Below are 20,250 nucleotides of genomic sequence, written 5' to 3' on the forward strand. Positions count from 1 at the left end.
TAAATACGGCTGGATTAATGTGGAAATGTATCTATCTGAATTAGACAGTACTCGCAAACTTCATTAGCATGCATACACTATTCACCTACATACACTCATGTCTGGAGTAATTGACATTCATATACAAATGATTAAAAAACTAAAACAAAATAATTCTTTGCGACCCCATTTATATGCACTTATTTTGTCGTAGTATTGACGAATTGAGATGGGATGATGACGTCATACACGTAGAATGCGCGAAACTCAGAAAAAATGGCAAAGTTTCATCATCTATAACTTTGTTAATAATAATTAGATTTTCTTCGAGCTTGACCAAATTGTGCACTATGTTATCCCTTACACCCATGCCAAATTTTGTACTTCTGGAATGAACACAAGGGGGGCTACCGGGTAAATTTCTAAAATGGGGAAATATACTATTATTAACTTTATTTATGCAGATATCGGAAAGGGATGTATTTTGAGGTCTAGATTTCGTGGAGATGCACTACTGTGATTTTTTCAGATTTTTCAGTTGGATAGCTTCTGAGAAGGAGACCTGTTACACTTTTTGATGGTCATACTTTGAACCCTCACTCCCCTATGTTTCACCCGATATCAAATATGGATCTAGTTTCGTAAAATACTAGTTGAGCTCTTTCATTTGATACCGTGCATGACTACATTTTATAAAAAAAATGTTGCATCCTCCATTCGCATGTATGGGGAACCCCCTCTTAAACTTAACACAAAATGGCGCCACTTAGAGGGAACAACAGATCACATACTCTTACCAATTTTCGTAACAATCGGTCTAGTAGTTTCCGAATAAATCGGGTGTGACAGACAGACATCAAATCGATTCTAATAAGGTTGTGTTTCACACAAAACCTTAAAAATCATTGCAAAACTCTTGGGAAACCACTGATGAATTCACTAATGGAAGTGGCCAACAGATTCTAGAAGCTTTTTGCCTAATAGAGTTCTAGCTAAGTAATTGTTCCAGAGAGTCTCCTGCACGGAAGGATGCTAAATTACGAAGAAGACGTTTGCTAGATCCAAGAACGGAAAAGGTTTTATTCAGAAAATCAGTATAGCGTTTGACAATATTTTTACAGATTCTGCAACCTGTGTGTTATTCTAATTAGGTTCTGCATACCTATAACCTGAAATCCTTATTTTATCCCGGGGCATATAATCCCAAATGGAATTAATTGAGGGACATATAATCTTGTTAAGCGATTTTGTTATGCCGTGAAACAAATGTTTAAATGTTGGGTGTTGTTAACTGGGAAAACGTGGGGAAAATTACCTGAAATGATCAAACGACAAGATACAAAAAAGTGTATCAACTATAAATTTCTCCATGTCGAAATTTATGCCTACGAAATACAGCTGTACAAGTGATTGGCAATCTTAAGCCTATTAGGAAGCGGAGAGAACTTTGGAATCCCTCCAGCGTGCAGCTACGATATCAGCAGAGTTAATTCCAATTCCTAAACAAAATTTAGATTTTCCTCACATCTAAATAAGGTGGGTCATTATGTTTTATCCATCAACTAAATCTCATTGAGGTCCAATACGATATTATTAGCACAAAAATCTGTAAACAAGGTTCAACCTCCTCCTTATGAAGGCCTTACTAGAAATAGCGCAGTTTCTGCAGGTCCTGATGAACGAAATACCTCATTATCCGAAGAAGTAGCAAAGTGCTCAGGTTAGCTTTTGTTGAAAAAAACTGGAAATGGAGTAAAGTATAAAATTCATTAAAGCGTAAATGCGTTCTATCACCTACTTCAATTAATTTGTTTATGTTTTTAATTTTCATATTAGATACGTTTGCGGATTATTCGTTAAAAAATGATGTTAGCTAATGTAGTGAACATGTTAGCTCCTAGCAAATAAAATTATATTTAAATTTAAATAAAATATTATATTTCTTATCACTTCTGTTCTCTACAAACTTCTGCAAGCACATTTGGAACTACACACTTTTTTTCTTTAAGAATTTCCTTGAATTTGCACTTGGATTCATTTACTTTTAATTGTTTTTTTCCTAGCTAGTGAATTGTCATTGCTTCCACGTGCACCGGCATCGTATTCGTAGTATGGCCCAATTTCTAGACGGTATGAAGGGTAACATCCCCACTTGATAGCTTCTTGACAGTGTATCATAAGACTCACATTGAATTCATCTTCGGGTAAGCGAACCCAGTCCTCGTGAACTGGACTGCTTTTCAAAAGCTGGATCACCTCCACAGAACCATGAATATCAAAGGCAAATGTTACTTTTGGCATACGACATCTCTCGCTCAGATCATGTCCAAAAACGAAGATTTTGTTTTCACACTCCCACACTTTTCTAAAATTAAGATAAACCTCATTATGTAGAAGGAAAGTTTAATCGGAAGGATTTAGGGATATTGATGATAAGGTTTAGTTTGCAACTAGCCTGTTTGCTTTGCGCATTAATTCGATTAAATGGAATATACCTGTATACATTTTAAGGGGGTCATCCCGTGTGTCGGATCTACGGAATCGATTTTTTTGTTTTTGTCATCAATTGTATCTAGATATAGTGTAGAATATATGGGTAAAGTGATTTTTTGATATTCGGAGGCATTCGGAAATTATAGTGTCAAACACGTGATAAGTCACATGCTAGATTTATGTCGATCGCCGGAATAAAGCTCGTATTTATCGGTCCGAATGACGTTCGAATGACTTCGCTAAAAGGACAAGAATCGAAGCTAAGGCTGTGCATGTGTTTCTTGAAAAAACCTAAGGTTTATGGACTTGGTATAGTATATTAATGGTCGGTTAAGTTTTTTTGGCTAAAAATCGCATTATACTTTTTAAATGCGTTTTTCTCGAAACCGCATGCTAAAAACCGGTTGCCACCATAGTCCAAAATCTATCCAACTAAATTCTTTGAAATTTTTACGACTTATTCAGAAAATATTTCTACGGTCCGCAAACTAGGATAATTGCGATTCGTTCAGTAGTTTTTTTTTATTCATTGAAAAAGCCGTAAAAAACGCCAAAACTCAAAAAAAAAGTTTAACACGGCACCAAAAATTTAGTTTTTAATATTTTTTAGTAATCCTAGATTGCGGACTGTAGTTAAGTCTTGATGTTAAAATGCCGTTTACTTTTTCTCTAAGATGATCACAACGCCCTCTAGCGTGGCAGCAGAAAAACACCTTTTTTGGAGATGGGTGTATAAATTGCTCTGTATTTCAATAACGAACTATGTGATCGGGCTGGAAAAATTACTATGCACGCTAATGATATTAATAAATCTATGGTGAGATTCGTATTTGTATCTTTCTCCAGTTCTGCACAAATAATTTCTAAAGAAAGACAAAAAACGCCCTTCACACGGGATGACCCCCTTAATCATGTCTTTCTAAACGAAAATAAGTCGAAGTTGTCATAGGGAGAAGAATTTCCCGCCCACAGAATGCACAAGAAATCTGGTTTAAAGTTACTACTGAAATATACATCTGCTGATCGATTCCAACAAAAATACTTTTCGAAACCGCCAGAATATATCATAATTTTTACTTCGCTATCTGCGGAGGTAATGTCCACGATGTCTGCAAACCTACTTCAAAATTCATCAAGAAGATATGTAGACAAAAATATATCGCGAATCATATCGAATATCAAACTAATCATTTTCTGCTTCAAGTTTCATGAGCTTCCAATCGCATAATTTTCCCGATATACGAGCATAGTATATATGTATTTGAAAGAATTTTCTGTAATATATTTCCAGACACACATCCCATGTCTGGCTGCATGTGTGCAGAAAGAGTAATGAAGCCAATTTAGATCGAATACTCAAATAACACAGAAATTGGAAACTTACTTGAATGCTGTCTGCGAGTGGACTGCTATCATAATCTCCGCCAGGAGTATTAAAAGCTCGTTTTTGTCCGATGAATAATTGAAGCATTGGGGTGATGTGGAGGACCACAGCATCCCAAACCAGGACCCTCGCAACTGGTAAACTGTACGCCAATGCTCAGGTTGAATATCAATCGATGATAGAAGAACTGAGTTGTTACATTTCTGCGGGAGAATTGAAATAAGGCGTTACATTTACATTCGGTATCTTTGTTAATACAGAACTTCAGATATCAGGTGGTATGAATACGTTTCTTCTTTGTCAATTGGATAAATTTCTCAGCTTTCTCATAAGTTCAAGCTACTGAGAAGTTTTATCTTTGCTTCAATGAAAAGTATAACGAACTTATTTCACTTTTGGTAAACCCGAAAGTAAACTTTTTCCACAAATATTCTCAATTTATTCTGATGTTTATAAAGATGTTTTCCATATCAAATATTCGAGGCATGGGAATTTAAAAGAAACTCAAAACACTGTGGAGATACGAATTTACCAAGCTCTTAAGAGACTGTGCATCTGTAATCCAAGGAGTAATTATCATACACTATCTACTTGGTGCAACTATGTTCAGTCTCTGAAGGATAAATATGGATTAACGAGTATTGAGGCATTACACCTGACAAGGATAAATCCTAAAATGCACGAGAAGTACATGCAAGTGCCTCGTTTTTGCGACTGTTTTTCTTTGTTGAGATGGAGAAATGTAAATGTGGTACGTCGTTGACGATATAATGCTGCCGCCTTGCTCGAAGTACGTTGGTGGCAACATGTCGACTGCTCCTCGATTTCCGTTTCTATATCCTCCTTATCGATGGATCAATTTCCCATTTTATCCATTTGTGCATATGTATTTGCATTCATATAAATTCTGCCTTGCAGCGGGCTGTATACCATAGATAACATTGGATATTCCATTTTAAATTTGGCCTGAAATATAAATATAATGCGATATTTTCAGTAATCTTGTTTGTTGAAGACATCGTGTAATCTTCAACCTTGATACTTATACTTATTTCTAAATATGCGTTAGGAAAAAAGATAATTGCTGACTTCTTTTAGAAAGCATGTTTGGAGCATCCTTTTCTTGGTATGACGATGAGTTTCCAACGACAAATATCTGTATGATTCCATATTTATAGATTATCCAAGTTTATACTCTTACTACCTTATATGTTTCGGTTCAATCTATAGTATTCCGTTACAAATGACGAAAAGATTTGGGATTGCAAACAGTGCTCAAATTTTAGCTTCTATTTTATTTTCTAGTTTTGTTCTCCCCAGCGAATTTGAATTGAGTTTTTATAGTATCATCTGCTGTTGATATGTCCATTCGAAGTAATAAGTGAAATATTCTGATCCTGATGTTATCAATCTCGAAAAAGTCGTAATTCGCTTCCAGTACCAGAAGTGCAAAAAGTAGTTACCGTGTATCATGAGTGCTATTGATTTCTTGTAATGGGTTCACATTTAGGTTTAAGTTGCCAAGTTCCAAGAAGCTATAAAACCAGTGACAATATGTGGTATCTTAGACAAAACACTCCGCATATGGACAAAAACACATAAAAACGTGAGAGGATTATTATAGATTGTCAAAGAAGAGAAATTTCCCTACGGACTCGGACCAAGAAATAAGTGCAAAATTTGTTCTTGCAGTTTTGATTAACAAATCGAAAATATTGTGGCAGTTTTCATGGAATGGAGGAATGGAGGCAGAACTACACTTTATATTGGGTATATTTAGGGATCTGACGCTGAGATGAAATGCCTGAAAACAAATTGCTGCCCCGCTTTGAGAAGACGCTCCAGTTAGTGTTGCACATAACGGGGGCGTGGTGTGATCATTCCAAGAGGGTTAACTATAAAATCCAAATGCTACAACGACGCACTGAAAACTATGCGTATGTGGAAAGAGATCACTTCACTTTCCTCATGATATTGTGCTGTGTCATCCATTGAAATGGTTGCAACAGAGCAATTGAAAGCAATTCGGAAAGAAGCTTGCTAGAAATTATTCTAATCATGGAGTGAGTGTATCGCAGTCCAAAAAAAGTCCAAAATAAAGTAGTTGAAATAGTTAGAAAACGTAGTTATCAGTGCTACTTACGCTTACAGGGTAGAAGGGACACTAAAAGCTATGAAAATCTAGGGCCCACCTGAGATCACAATTAAACCTTACTTGCACATTTTTCAGCCGACTAAGATAACTTTCTTCTAAACGGCTCCGAAACATAGGTAAATAGGTTTCTAGCAAACATACCGATCCGAAAGTAGTCCTTTTATTGGATGCGGGATGCCTACCAGAAAAGCAAATCCACGGAGATAGTACTCCACAAGCAAAAATTAACAAGACGATGCTCGAAGGAATTTATATTGGGTGCATGCATGGTTATTGAAGGTGCTTCCAAGTATGTGTTATTCACAGCGATTTATGACGGATCATCACGACAGACTCGATGCTCTGTCCAAACCAATAGATTCTTCACATATTGCAGTGAAGGGAGATCCAGATTGTTATTGGAATCAGTTGGGGCAAGGTGCCTTAGGAGCTCTTCACAGAAAGGGGACCTCCTTCCTATTTAATGGCTTTTCATATTTAAAATTAATACGTGTTCGCTGTAATTTAATAATATAATTTTAATTTCTTCATATTTGTTAATATGTGTGGCTTCTGTTGGACAGAGAGTTTGGAGAAACATTGGTGAACGATGTAGCCATAGCTATCAGTAAATTCGCGGCCACAGTATGTGACCACATGATCGCAATTCTGTAGACGATCCCAAGTTGATGTCTCTGAAAACGATCCACGTTGAACGCTAGGAAGACTGGACTAGTCGTGAATTTGAACTGAAACGGAAGAATGGTCGTCCACCTTTGGAGTTAAGGACATAACAACGTTGTCGACGATTCAATACCGGAAGGCGGATTGGATTCAGGGGTTCTCGAAAAAATCAGGGATAAAATTAGCCCAGGTAAATGCTTTTCTGTTGGCAGTAGAAGATCTGGCGATGTTGCGTTATTCGAATCTGTTCGATAGTCAACGGCAATATCGTATCGAAGTACTAGCTGGCGGATACCAGCCGAGTCAGCTTTGAACGAGTATCTGAGTCAAATTCCAGTAATAAACAATAAGCGGAACTCGTTTCCCAATCTCAGTATTTTCCAAATCTGGCCCCAGCGACTATTATTTGTTGCCAAATTTGAAAAGATTTCCTTGGGGAAATGTTGAGATCAGCGCCGAAACAAAACCGAGCGCTATTCTCCAGACTTCAATATTTCGTTTTTTTTTCGAAACCGTATTAATCTAGATGGAGACTATATCGAAGAATAAACACGTTTTGGGAGTTTTCGTTCCATATACCAAGGATTGAATTATCGATGCAAATAACAACCTCGAAGTTAAAATAAAATGCTTCCTGAGCAATCCTATTGGGATTTATATCTAGTGCGATTCGTTTTCATTCAGTTTTTCAACATAAAAGATCACAGAAGCATCGGATTCAGGGTCGAACAAGTAAATGTTGCGCTGTTTAACTGCAAAATGGCCAAAATGATGATTAGCCAATAAAATCAAGTGCAAATTTGCGGGGTGGATGGTGAGGTTTTACAGCGAATTTCGAAAACATAACCATGTATTATTATCGACTCTATTTTAGATCGACTGAGAATGGCTCTTGAATTGATTTCTTCCTAATTCCCTCACTCTCCTCCTCCGTTTGCAACTGATGTGAAAACTAAGGATTGTGGAAGGAAGGAAGGACGTTTCATTTCATACCTCACATGTGTGGGTGTGTATTTCCACCAACGCAACCTGCCCCAACATTGTCTTTTCAACGATTTCCTCGAGTCATAAAAAAGGCAGTCAGACAGACGGTCAGACAAACACGATGGATTTGAATAATGTTTTGGTTTCCACAAATAATTAAACGTAAGCACGAAATGAAACACAAAAACATACTATCCAAGACCAAAATATCGGTTCCAGAAATTTCAACTGATGATGTTACCCACCCTTCGAAGAACACAAATCATAGTATACCATAAATAGATAGAGCAAAAAAGAAAAATAGGACTTTGGAACTTTGGAAAAAAAATTTCGAAATAGGTTTTTGAACGGCCGAACGCGGACTTTCTGCGATCCCAGGCCGCAAAAATTCGACAAGGATTTTTCGCAACCATAAGTCCTACACGCTCGCACTCGGCTAGTATTATACTTTTACTACGTTCTTTCCATGCTATCGTCTTCAAAGATTGCAGATCAAGTAGCGTAGACGGATGAATCTACAGACTACCTGCTTTATCCGGACAATGTTCAACTGTTGCAGCAACAATTGAAGGAAAGAATTGCTCGCTAAAAAACAAGACGACACTCCCGGGACATTTGGACAGGAGAAATCTATCAGTGTAGACATAACCGCCTGTATTTCCAAAGACTCCTTGATTTTAACCATTTGCGATACATAAAGCGACCTGCCTAGAAGTGGTAAAGGCGAGAAACGAAAGAATAGAGAATTCAAACTTGCAGATATGCGCTAACTACATTTCTTTCGTAAGACAAAATTGTCTGTCCAAAACTGGACACCAGTATTCGTGGGGACTCTATTTCCTTCTAAATTCGAAAATAATGAAAAAATTATCGTTTATATGTGAAGCAAATTACCACACATATACAAGGGATCTTAAAAATGCATTAAAATTAAGTTCTCAGCATTGGTGGGATATAATATTGTAGATAACTACTTGGTGGATTAAAAACTGAAGTTTCGGCGTACAAAGCATGCATATTTTCACCGCGTGTAGAGGATCATAATATATAATTTTAAAAATTACAACATTATAAACAATCAAGAAATCAACTGGAATAATCGCAACCTCGCTGATATAGAAGAAGAGGCAAATTGCAACGCAATTTTATTTGAAAACAATCTCAATAGACAGGTAACCTCCCTCACAAAAGCTTCAGTTCGTCATTCTGACCACATGTACGCTCCATGCAAACCGCACCGGAAACGCATTCATACCCATCACCACACTCTGATAATCTGTCAACATTCAGAAACCTTATACGTACGTACATTGAGGAACCCCAGCAAAGTCACAACATACAGGAGTCGTGATGTTTGTGAAAATGGGTCGCCCAAGCTCTCTTCAATTAGTGTATAAAATTTCAGAAGGAACGTTTTGATTTTGCCCACTGAAGGACAAAACGGATTCTTGTAGGTGTTCCGCATCAGAGGGAGCATGGCGCCTAAAAACAGGGGGCAGTATCCCGCCTTTATGTACGACCAGGTCGCCTGATGGATCACCTGTAAAATTAAATTCCATTAAAAATTGATGATAAAGCTAGTCGACAATTTAACATTCTGTCCAGCCACTCCCGCCCGGATTCCCATCATTTCCCAATAAAGCAACGTACTTGCAAGGCTGAGAACTCATATCCTGTTCTGTTAATTCTCCCATATTTGCTGAGGGAACTCTTGAAATCGTGCATCAATCGACTATCGCAACAGTTTCGCAATCGAGTGCATGTCGCTCGAATCCGATTACGGTGCCAGATGTTTATGTTGCAGATTATCATCTCCAGGATTTCGGTGGGAAGGTCGCATAATTGTATGATGTGATGTTGCTGTTGCTGCTTCCGTCTTCTTTGCCGTGTGTCTTGGTTGGTTGGTTGACGTTTGATGGCTCTGAATAGCAGAGATGAATTCTCTTCGTTGTTGTTATTCCTTGTTGGCTTGCTCAGAATCTTCGTCATTACTCAAATTTTTCACTATTATATTTTCCTGTGCACCCGCTATTGCCTACTTGAATTTTTTAATTAAATCACGTAATAATATTGATTACCGAAAAATTATCGGGAGTTTACACTAAAATTTTATCTAACACGAAATCAGTCAAATTCAGCTTGTCGAAATGATTACCGGGAATATGATAGATACCCGTGGAAATGCTTTTGTGATTTTTATTTTTTAGTTGTGAAAATAGAGTTATTAAGGTCGGTGGGTTAAGCCAAAGCTGAAGTGTGGACGTAATTCTTTTATATCAGAGATCCCCATGCTGAATGCAATCTTCCAAGGAATGGAACTCGAAGGGAAGGATAATAACAAAAAAATGTAGTAAGTGTTCCAGTGTATAATACATGCATATATGTAGTACATATTTAGCAAACAATGGCAAATAATTTCCCATTTGAAAACAATACGTTTCTTTGATTTATCTTTTAAGGATAAATTTCGTAATTTAATTGTGGCGCAACATCCACAATTTTTTTAAATGTTTTGGGCCCTCATTAAATGGCTGCTACAATTGATCGCTCGATTCTCGCAGACATTTTACCCATACAGTAATGCAGTATACTTTCCTGGATTTTCACTTATCGCAGTGACGGGTGGTGACTTATGCTACTGTTATCAGAGTAAGATAAATCAAGAGTACACACACTATCCAGCGCTCTATACATTTTCTTGAAAATAAACATATGTGGTGCAATCACAGTTCGTGTTATACGTGAATATTCATACCATGGTTAGTTTCCAATGGTACTGAATTCGCTTTTCTATAAAACAAAAAGTCGTCATATTGGTAGTGTGCTGAGTGCAGTCGTTTGTCTGAAAAAGAGGTGCATAATTTGTTGATTGAAAACAGCAACAGTGCTAATTGCATTCAAATAAAAATTAATCTTCAATAATTGGGTGGGTGGCATTTCTTCCTAATTAAATTCATGCCAACAATTAAACTAAAACCACTACTTGGTGCCATCAAATTAGCGCCCAATTGATGCCTTATCCTGTTGCCAGGGTTGGAAATCCTTGAATCGTTGTATAAATGAAACTTCCTAAACAACAGCTCGAAGCGATAGCCAATTAAATTCATCTATGTTAGAATCGAATGGATACCCATCAACAACCAAAAGCGTAGAATGCAGTGTAATGAATGATATATGCAAAATGTTGAAAGCAGGACATGAATACAATCTGAACGTGCCGCACATTTACAAGTTGAATTACCCACGACAAGCACTGTCATTTACCAGGCGAAAAATCAACACTTTGAATTGCTGTTATAATGCAAATTAGCGTGCGCTTGCTAATTAATCAATTATTCCGACTGGAAGGGAGGCAAAGCCCTTTTGAATGCAATCACAGCCATGGTGCACTGAGAGCCAATTCGAATTACTTGACTAATGAGCGAATGAGTGGATAATAGACGAGGAATGCTCAAGTCTGCAAAGTATCGTCAGTTTTTTCCATCATAAATTCATTCCATCGTTTTACTCTAGATGGTTGCCGGTGTTACTGAAGCAGGAACTGATTGACTGCTTCCTTCGGGAAGAACGTACACTTCGCAGATACTTGTTCATTAGCGTCAATCGTTTTGCCTTGAGGTGTTCCCAATCGACGGAAAGTCTATTTTCCATTTGCATAAAAGGAGTTTCTGGGTTAGTTAGAAATGCCGGTATTTTGACATTGTTTGAACTTTTCTTCAAAGAGGGCCTGTGTGATAAGTACATTTTCTCAGCCAGTCACATTCGGTTTTATGTGAGACCTTCGATATTGGCGCGAGTTTGCTTACTTAGGAAGTAAAGAAATGCGTTTAATGACGATTAAGTTGAAAATAACCCCGATCACATAGAAGGCTTAGGCACTAATCGGAAGACGGAGATGATGTTTTCATTATTACGCTAATGGTAACATATCGAATTGGTTTTGAAATAGTCTTTCCCTCTTGTAGAGAGATTCCTTCTCACTTTTGTTGTAACAATTGCTCCAGTGATTCCAAACTTCCGTGGTGCTCTAGAATCAACCACACGCAGTAGTCCATTAGATTAAGGTCCGACGGGTAGAACGCCCATTCCACATATGTGATCGAATCCGAAAGATGGGCGTTGCTTTAGGTCTGAATCTTATTGAAAGCTTTGCCCATTTTGCGACCTACACGCAGGAAACATCTGTTTGTCAGATTTCCATATTTTAGTGACTGTACTGTTATTCCAGGACAAAACGCTGCTGCTTTGCAAAAATGATCCTCTCTCAGCTCAGTTTTATGTCCTAGATCTTAGTCCTGACGAGCACTATATTCCTGAGTTTGTGCGGTTTTCAATGCAGTGAAATGTCAACATTTGCCGCTTTTTAAATTGTTGGATGGCTCTGCCTTCATAGTTGTCAAAAGTAAATTGGTTCTTTAGATCTTCTCCAACTTAATGAGCCATGAAAAGAGCTCATGCAGAGTATTCCAATCCATTTTTCCCTTTGTTAATTTTATCTTTTCTCTGTGGGCCATCTTCAGAAACCGCTTAAATTATGCAAATAAACGTGGCATTGGGTCATTATGATCTATTAAACATTGGCCGGGTTCTCTGGAGAAGCTGCGGCATGTGCCTGTCACTGGAACTTGCTTTTGTTGCAAGCTTCTTCTTAGCATTGTAAAGCTCCTGGATTTTAAGATAATATTTATCCAGAGCAAGATTCTATAGTGATTGTAGAAGAGTTTCCAATTAGAAGGAATATTTATATTGTTTATATGGGTCCGTTATATGACTTTGTGATGCTTTAGGGAGCGGTAAATTAACTTATTTTGATGTAGTAAACTTTACTAATAATAGGAGGTTTTCCACGAAACTTTTCGGTCTCATCGTCTGTTCTATGACTTTCTTTTATTGAAAACCTGTGTACCCCAAACTTATTTGTTTCTTTTATAACAATTTATATAAACAAATTGATATCAATTATAAATTGAAAGCTTCAAATATATGTCAATTCTTTAAACTAGTAAATGACGTACATAATCTCATGCCACTACTGGGAATTTTCTTTGTTAATGCATTTTATTTTCTTTCTTTCATTAATTTAAATTTCAATCAATTAAAACAGTTCCTAAAGTAATTATACCGGGCAGTAAGAAAATTGGGTTATGACAAAATCACATAATTCATTTTCCTTTTGTTTATTATTTATGCAAAGGTAGTACAAAAACACAATAAATATTTAGTTAAAATAATATACAAATAAAAAAAAATAAACAAAGAGGCTGAAGGAAATAACTATATCGGGCAGGTCGAACAAATTGTAAATAATTTAAAAGTTTTAATTTAAACAGTTTATTATTCTACTTCTTGTTATGATACTTTTGATTACATGTTTTTCCTTCGAATTTAATAGGGCCTTGATACAATTTTTTCCACTTTTCTTCAAAGGCAATTTACAGTTCCGATACAGTTTCATTTTTGTCCGTTGGCATAAATGCGGTCACATAAATTCACCCATAGATTTTTTATTGGGTTTAGATCAGGGGTTTTCGCCGTCCATTTTAATATTTTTTTTTTTCAACGCCAAAAAAAATTGTACTTTGGTTCAAAACGTGAATGTCCGTTCTCTAACAATCCCCCATCATAGATCGCAATTTGTGCTTCAAAAAGCAAATTGGGGACCTTCCACGATGTCCGAAACCAACCCATATAATGGCGCCATTAATAATTATCCTCCTTTAAAGTTTCCAGAGTATCGTGCGTCACACTCTCGGCGAAACTCCATTCAAAACTTTTTGAAAACATCAGAACCATTCAAATTTTCATCACTAAGGATGACGGATAGTCACTCGGTATTCCAAAACACCTTCTGGAATACAAGATTGCAGAATTCACATGGTTGTGGCGCGGCAGGATTCGCAGCATTCGAAATTTATTTCGAATGTTGCGAGTGCGAGCAATATAGATGGCGCGGATCTATCCACTTTGCGTAGCACGTCAAGGGAGTGGAAGATCGCAGTAATTATGTTTTTGAGACATGTCACTGATTTTGAATATTAAGTTTGGAATTGAAAAAAGAACACTGAAGTCTTTTTGATTTGAAAAATAGAATTGGAGTTGAGTTCGCTGATTAGAATTAGGACTAATAATATGTAAAACCATTAATATTAAATGTTCGCTTAAATATTTTAATAAAAATATAAGTAATGTTAATTACTTAATTGGTGACCCCGGAACTCGCACCAACAGCATCAACAACTAAGATCCCGAATTCCCAGAACCTGCAAAATTGAAAAACTCAAGCACATCATCATCCCCATCAACAAATCGCAGTCTGCGCAAGCACAATCGCTCAGCAGGCAGCCGCAACAACCGATTGGAGATAAGTAAGAGTTCCGCAGCCGCAGCCGCCATCGCTGCCGCAGCCACTTTCGCCGCCGCACTCAACTCCACCATCGCCGCAGAGGTCGAAGCCGCCGCCGTCACCGCCGTAGCCGCTACCGTCGCAGCCGACACCAATATCACCGCTGCAACCATCGCTATCGCAGCAGGAGCCGAAGGCTCCGCCACCATCGCCGCCTCCTCAGCAGGTGCCGCCGTTTTAGTTGTTATAAGTTAATTGTATTTCACTCTAAGTCAATATTAAAAGTGAATAATTGTCCACCATCGCCGACATTGGTGAAGTTCTATTAACGACAAAAATTCGTCCGAGCAACACGGCAGAAATAGAACTTCCAAAGACTGAGAAATCCTTCCAAAACATCAGTAGACCGTACGGCAAGCGATTTTCACGCGTTCGCATCTACAGTTGAGTGTGGAGTGATGTGGTAAACATCACGAAAACGTGTCGCATCTTCACATCCCGAGTCGGAGCAGAGGCAAGAAAAAACGCGAGAAAACCTTCTCTACACAGTGTACTGCGCGACACACGTCGGACCCTCTCCAGAAGTAGATTTTTACGCGACTTCCCGTACGCACGCCCTCCTGCACAACACCTTTCACGCACCGGACTAGTCATCATTGCCACAACGATCAACAACAGCAACAAACGGACGTCCCCAGCACCGCCAACGCCGCAGCTACAGCCGACAAACTCGACCAGCGCCGCCGTCAAGGAGTTATACTTAAGTGAAATTATTATTCATTTATATATAATATTTATTTATTTATTCAGTTAAAAAAAAATAGTAATAAAAAAATTGAAATCGCTGCAAGAGACGGCGTGCAGGTGTTTAGCATCGCGAGTCCTCCATTCTCATTGGTGGTGTTTTTGGTCTGCGCTGGATAGCAGCCGCTTGGTTTTTTTTTCTCGTTTCGTGCGTGCATTTGTGGGTGCGACCTGCCGTGTCGGTGTAAAGTTCACCGCGTTTCAGTATAAACTCACCGCGTTTACATCTCAATCTCGTACTTCTCTGTAAGAAAAATGTCTTTTGACAATAAAGACACGGCAGGCCCATCGGACCCGCAAGTGACCGCCCTCGTCGTACGCGTTCCTCCGTTTTGGCGGCGGAACCCCGAACTGTGGTTCGTGCATTTGGAAGCACAGTTCCAAATGTCCGGCATCACATCGGACGCGACCCGTTTCAACTACGCGGTGGTCGGCCTGGACGAAGAGTCCATACTTCTGGTGTCCGACGTGGTGAAGTCGACATCGTACGTGCAGCTCAAGAGCGAGTTGATCAGGCGCCTGTCGGCAAGCGAGTCGGCAAAATTAGACCACTTGCTGGCAGGTTTAACGTTGGGTGATCGAACTCCCAGCCAATTGCTTCGTGAAATGAGGCAATTGGGTGGGAGCAAGATCGGCGACGACCTGATCAAGTCGCTCTGGCTGCGTCGGCTCCCGGAGGGCACCCAGGCGATCCTCGCTTGCGTCTCCGGTTCCTTGGAGGAACTGGCAGCGACGGCCGACCAGGTTCAGGAGGTGTACGTACGCCCAACCTTGGCGGCCGTTCAACCACCGTCGGATGAGGTGGGTGAATTGAGGCGCGAGATTGCTGCTTTAACAGCTAGTATGGCCGAGATGCGGGCGACGTTGGACGCTCAGCGTTCGGGCGCCAGATCGCGAGCACGCTCGCGGTCTGCCATCCGAAAAGGGCGATCAGGTAGCAGGTCGTCAAGACAGTCCACGGACCCAGGGATTTGCTGGTACCACCGCAGATTCGGGGATAAAGCGACAAGATGTACGCTACCGTGTAGATTCTCTCCTACCGCAAAAAACTAGGTCCGCGGGGGGTCTTGGCGGCGGCCACCCAGAACGCAGCGCCACGTCGCCTAACTATTTTCGACCCTCTCAGCAGGCGCAACTACCTCGTCGACACGGGTGCGGAGGTTTCGGTCCTTCCCGTACCCCAGCATCATCAACTTTTCCCTCAACCGCTCAAACTTGCGGCAGCAAATTCCTCCCGCATAAACACGTACGGGTATAGGCAAGTGGACGTGAGTCTTGGCTTGCGTAGGACGTTTTCGTGGCGTTTCATCCTGGCGGATGTCAGCTTCCCCATACTAGGCGCAGACTTCCTGTGTCACTATGGATTGCTGGTGGACTTGCAAAACAAGTCTCTTATAGATTCCACGACCAACCTTAATTCGTCGGGACATATGGTATCTCACCCAGGCAATAATCTTTCCGTTCTTTTAGAAGACATTACCGACTCTCGTGTTCGGGCACTTCTCCAAAAGTTCAGCCAGATTACTACCAACTGTAGTCTCTCCAAACCAGTGAAGCACAATGTGCAGCACCACATTATCACTACTGGTTCCCCGATCTTCTCGAAGGTGCGTCCTCTACCATCTCAGAAACTGGCAATTGCACGGAAAGAGTTTGAACAACTCGTTCAACAGGGTATCTGTAGGCCCTCAAACAGCTGTTGGTCTTCCCCACTGCATATGGTCCCTAAGCCAAACGGCGAATGGCGCCCATGTGGGGATTACAGAAGGCTAAATGCACAGACTGTTCCTGACCGATATCCAATTCCACTCATCCACGACTTTGCGCATCACCTCGCAAATTGCCGCATCTTTTCGACCTTGGACTTAACCAAGGCTTATCACCGAATTCCAGTAGCTCCTGAAGACATTCCAAAGACGGCAATATGCACACCCTTTGGACTCTTCGAGTTCACCCGAATGACTTTCGGATTGTGCAATGCGGCGCAAACCTTTCAAAGGTTCATTCACTCAGTCCTGCGAAACCTCGAATTCTGTTTCGTATATTTGGATGATGTTTTGGTCGCTTCTTCCACTGAGTCTGAGCACTTAGCCCATCTCGAGTGCATTTTTCAACGTCTCCTTGAGGCCGGTTTAGTCCTAAACGTTGAGAAATGCAAATTCCTTCAACAACAGGTGAGATTCCTCGGCCATTTCATTTCCCCTGAAGGAATACAGCCCGACCCAGACAAGGTGCAAGCGATAACAAGCTTCCCGCGTCCAAAGACAGTGAGGGAGTTGAGGAGGTTCTTGGGCATGCTAAACTTCTACCGTCGTTTCCTGCCCAAGGCCGCCCATCTCCAGTCCATTTTGAACGCGTACTTGTCTGGCCCCAAAACTAAGGACACACGAGAGATCGTGTGGTCTGAAGAGGCTATCTGCGCGTTTGACAAATCTCGTCAACAACTGGCTGACGCTACGCTCTTGGTATTCCCTCTGCAAGATGCACCCCTAGCCGTTTTTGTTGATGCCTCTGACATCGCAGTAGGTGCTGCCCTTCACCAAAAGGTGGACCAAGTTTGGCAGCCGTTGAGCTTCTTCTCGAAGCAGTTGAATCCCGCTCAACGGAACTACAGCACCTACGATCGCGAACTGCTCGCCGCATACCTGTCCATCAAATACTTCCGTTTCTCCCTAGAGGGCCGGCCGTTCACAGTGTTCACGGACCATAAGCCTCTCACGTTCGCTTTGAAACAGAAGCCCGACAAAGCGTCCCCTCGTCAGCTTCGACACCTGAGCTTCATAAGCCAGTTTACGTCGGACATCCAGCACGTGTCCGGGAAGGACAACATTGTTGCTGACGCTTTGTCTCGTGTCTCCGAAGTTAACATCCCCGCCTCACTCGATTTCTCGGCTATTGCCAAGGCGCAAGTGGATGACGCAGCACTTCAGAGCCTCAGGTCCAACCCCAAATACAAATTTCGGGAGTTGCCCATCTTCGGCTCAAACCTCTCGCTCTGCTGCGAAGACTCGGAAAAGGGACCTCGGCCATACATTCCGGCCACATTTCGCAAGGAAGTGTTCCACGCAGTTCACGACTTGGCGCACCCCGGCATCAGGACAACAAACCGGTTAGTCACCGGAAAATACTTCTGGCCCTCCATGAACAAGGATATTAATTCCTGGGCCAGAGAGTGCATCGCATGCCAAAAGTGTAAAGTCTCCAGGCATGTTAGGAAAGAAGTGGGCTCATTCCCCCGCACTACCAAGCGTTTCCACACCATACACCTCGACATAATAGGGCCTTTGCGAGACTCGCACAGTTATAAGTATTGCCTCACAATCATCGACAGGTTCACGCGGTGGCCTGAGGCAATACCTCTGAAAGACATTACGGCGCAATCATGTGCTGAAGCCCTCTGTCGAGAGTGGATACCTCGCTTTGGCGTCCCTGCAGTGGTCATCACTGACCAGGGAATGCAATTTGAGTCCACCCTTTTCTCCGAGTTAGGCAAACTCCTTGGTTTTAAACGCCAGCGGACTACGGCATACCACCCACAATCCAATGGGATGTTGGAACGTTGGCACCGGACGCTGAAAGCCGCTATTATGGCACGCGACGACCCGTCCTGGACGCAAGTCTTGCCTCTCGTCCTACTCGGCCTTCGTACAACCCGCCGAGAGGAATTTGCTGCCAGCCCCGCGGAGCTGGTTTACGGGGAGAACCCAAGACTCCCAAGCGATCCGGTCTTCGACAAGAGATCGGGTCTCACGGAGTCGGGGTTGGTGCGTCTGCTGAGGGACAATCTCCGGTGCATCAAGGCGCCACCACCCACTCGACACTCGTCCATACCTGCTTGTTCGCCCAAGGAACTGGACACATGCACGCATGTGCTGATCAGAACGGATGCCGTCCGGAAGCCGCTGCAGCCTCCATATGAGGGCCCGTACCGCGTTCTCGAGCGGGGAGAACATTTCTTCCAGCTCGAGATCGGTGGTCACAAAAAGGCGGTCTCTTTGTCCAGGCTGAAACCCGCGTGCGCCCCGAAGCAACGTCGTGTCCGCTTTGCGGATTAACGGCGAACGAAGTTCGGGGATCAGTCGCTGAAACCCCTAGGTTTCATCTGGGGGCGGAGTGATGTGGCGCGGCAGGATTCGCAGCATTCGAAATTTATTTCGAATGTTGCGAGTGCGAGCAATATAGATGGCGCGGATCTATCCACTTTGCGTAGCACGCCAAGGGAGTGGAAGATCGCAGTAATTATGTTTTTGAGACATGTCACTGATTTTGAATATTAAGTTTGGAATTGAAAAAAGAACACTGAAGTCTTTTTGATTTGAAAAATAGAATTGGAGTTGAGTTCGCTGACTAGAATTGGAGTTGAGTTCGCTGATTAGAATTAGGACTAATAATATGTAAAACCATTAATATTAAATGTTCGCTTAAATATTTTAATAAAAATATAAGTAATGTTAATTACTTAATGGTCATATAAATATTATTCAGCATGAAGGAAACGAGGAACCGCGATTTCATAACGAATGACGTGAAAATCATTTATTTTATCCAGTATGTCTTAATTGATTCCTTTCCAGCGAGTTTGCTCCATAACATTTTTGGGGGCAACCCTTGGCGTAGCAAAGACAGCTAAAACGAATCTATCCTTTTGACAATACAAATTTTCCAGGACTATCCTCGCATTTTGTCCGTTCGCAGGTAATCACCTGATGCTTTTCTGATGGGACTTTTTCAGGCCAAACGCAAACGCGTCAGTTTCACCATATAGACTTACTTTTATGAAAGCCTTTTTACTCTTTCTTTTTTTCTCCAACACGCTGTGTTCTGGCCATTTTCTTGTTCAAATGAGCACCTTAACCACTACTTATTGAAAAAGCGACGAATCCTTCTTCCTTGGCCTAGTCATAAAGTTGCGTTTTACCCAAACCCTGAAATTGTCATCGTTTAGCATTTCGGCAATCATTGTGCTGTGCCGCTACTGTAGGTTTATCACTTAAACAGCGTTAAGTGTGATGACAATGGAACTGAAGTAACAGCGCAAGTAGGAAACAAGTCGGGAAACCAGAAGCTTGACGCTTCAGGTATAAAAGGTTTTGTGTTTCCCTATATGAGGAGCATAAACCAGTTTTCCATTGGCTGACAGCATTGACTCGGGGTATTTAAACTGCTCAGTTCTATCAGCTTCAGCACAGAATGTAATGAAATTGCTTCACGCATTTATGCGACCTGGATGAAGTGGTATTCCACAACTGGTGTTCTGGTGCGATCGGCGTATCAGCGAACATCTTAAATTTAAAATTTACCGCAATGTCGTCCGTCTGCCGCTCTTTATATTTCCGAGTGTTGGCCGACTATTAAAGACAATGAACGGGGTCTTGCGATAAAGGAGACGAAGATGATGCGTTGAACTGGTGGCGTGACACGTTTTGATCACAGTCGAAATGCGGA

General features: G+C 41.1%; 2 protein-coding genes across 4 annotated transcripts in view; one reads left to right on the plus strand and one right to left on the minus strand.

The window, feature by feature from the left end:
* LOC119648983 (myocardin-related transcription factor A) overlaps positions 1-20,250 on the plus strand; it is a 274,160-nt gene that overhangs the window by 224,882 nt on the left and 29,028 nt on the right. Inside the window, exon 1 of one of the 3 annotated variants that reach the window (XM_038050905.1) lies at positions 9,874-10,008. The exons of the other annotated variants lie outside the window; for them this stretch is intronic. Coding sequence (XP_037906833.1) covers positions 9,954-10,008 — 55 coding nt within the window. The 5' untranslated portion in view covers positions 9,874-9,953. Of the gene's footprint in view, positions 1-9,873; positions 10,009-20,250 lie in introns of those variants that run through there. 3 annotated transcript variants of the gene reach the window in all.
* Positions 1,946-9,819, minus strand: LOC119648984. The gene is made up of 4 exons (XM_038050907.1): positions 9,309-9,819; positions 8,968-9,198; positions 3,857-4,059; positions 1,946-2,344 (listed from the first exon to the last, which is right to left on the minus strand). Exons 1-4 carry the CDS (start codon positions 9,645-9,647, stop codon positions 2,014-2,016), a joined length of 1,104 nt encoding a protein of 367 aa, XP_037906835.1. The 5' UTR covers positions 9,648-9,819; the 3' UTR covers positions 1,946-2,013.

Source organism: Hermetia illucens, chromosome 2 (assembly GCF_905115235.1).
Source record: "Hermetia illucens chromosome 2, iHerIll2.2.curated.20191125, whole genome shotgun sequence".
Classification (NCBI taxonomy): Eukaryota; Metazoa; Arthropoda; class Insecta; order Diptera; family Stratiomyidae; genus Hermetia; species Hermetia illucens.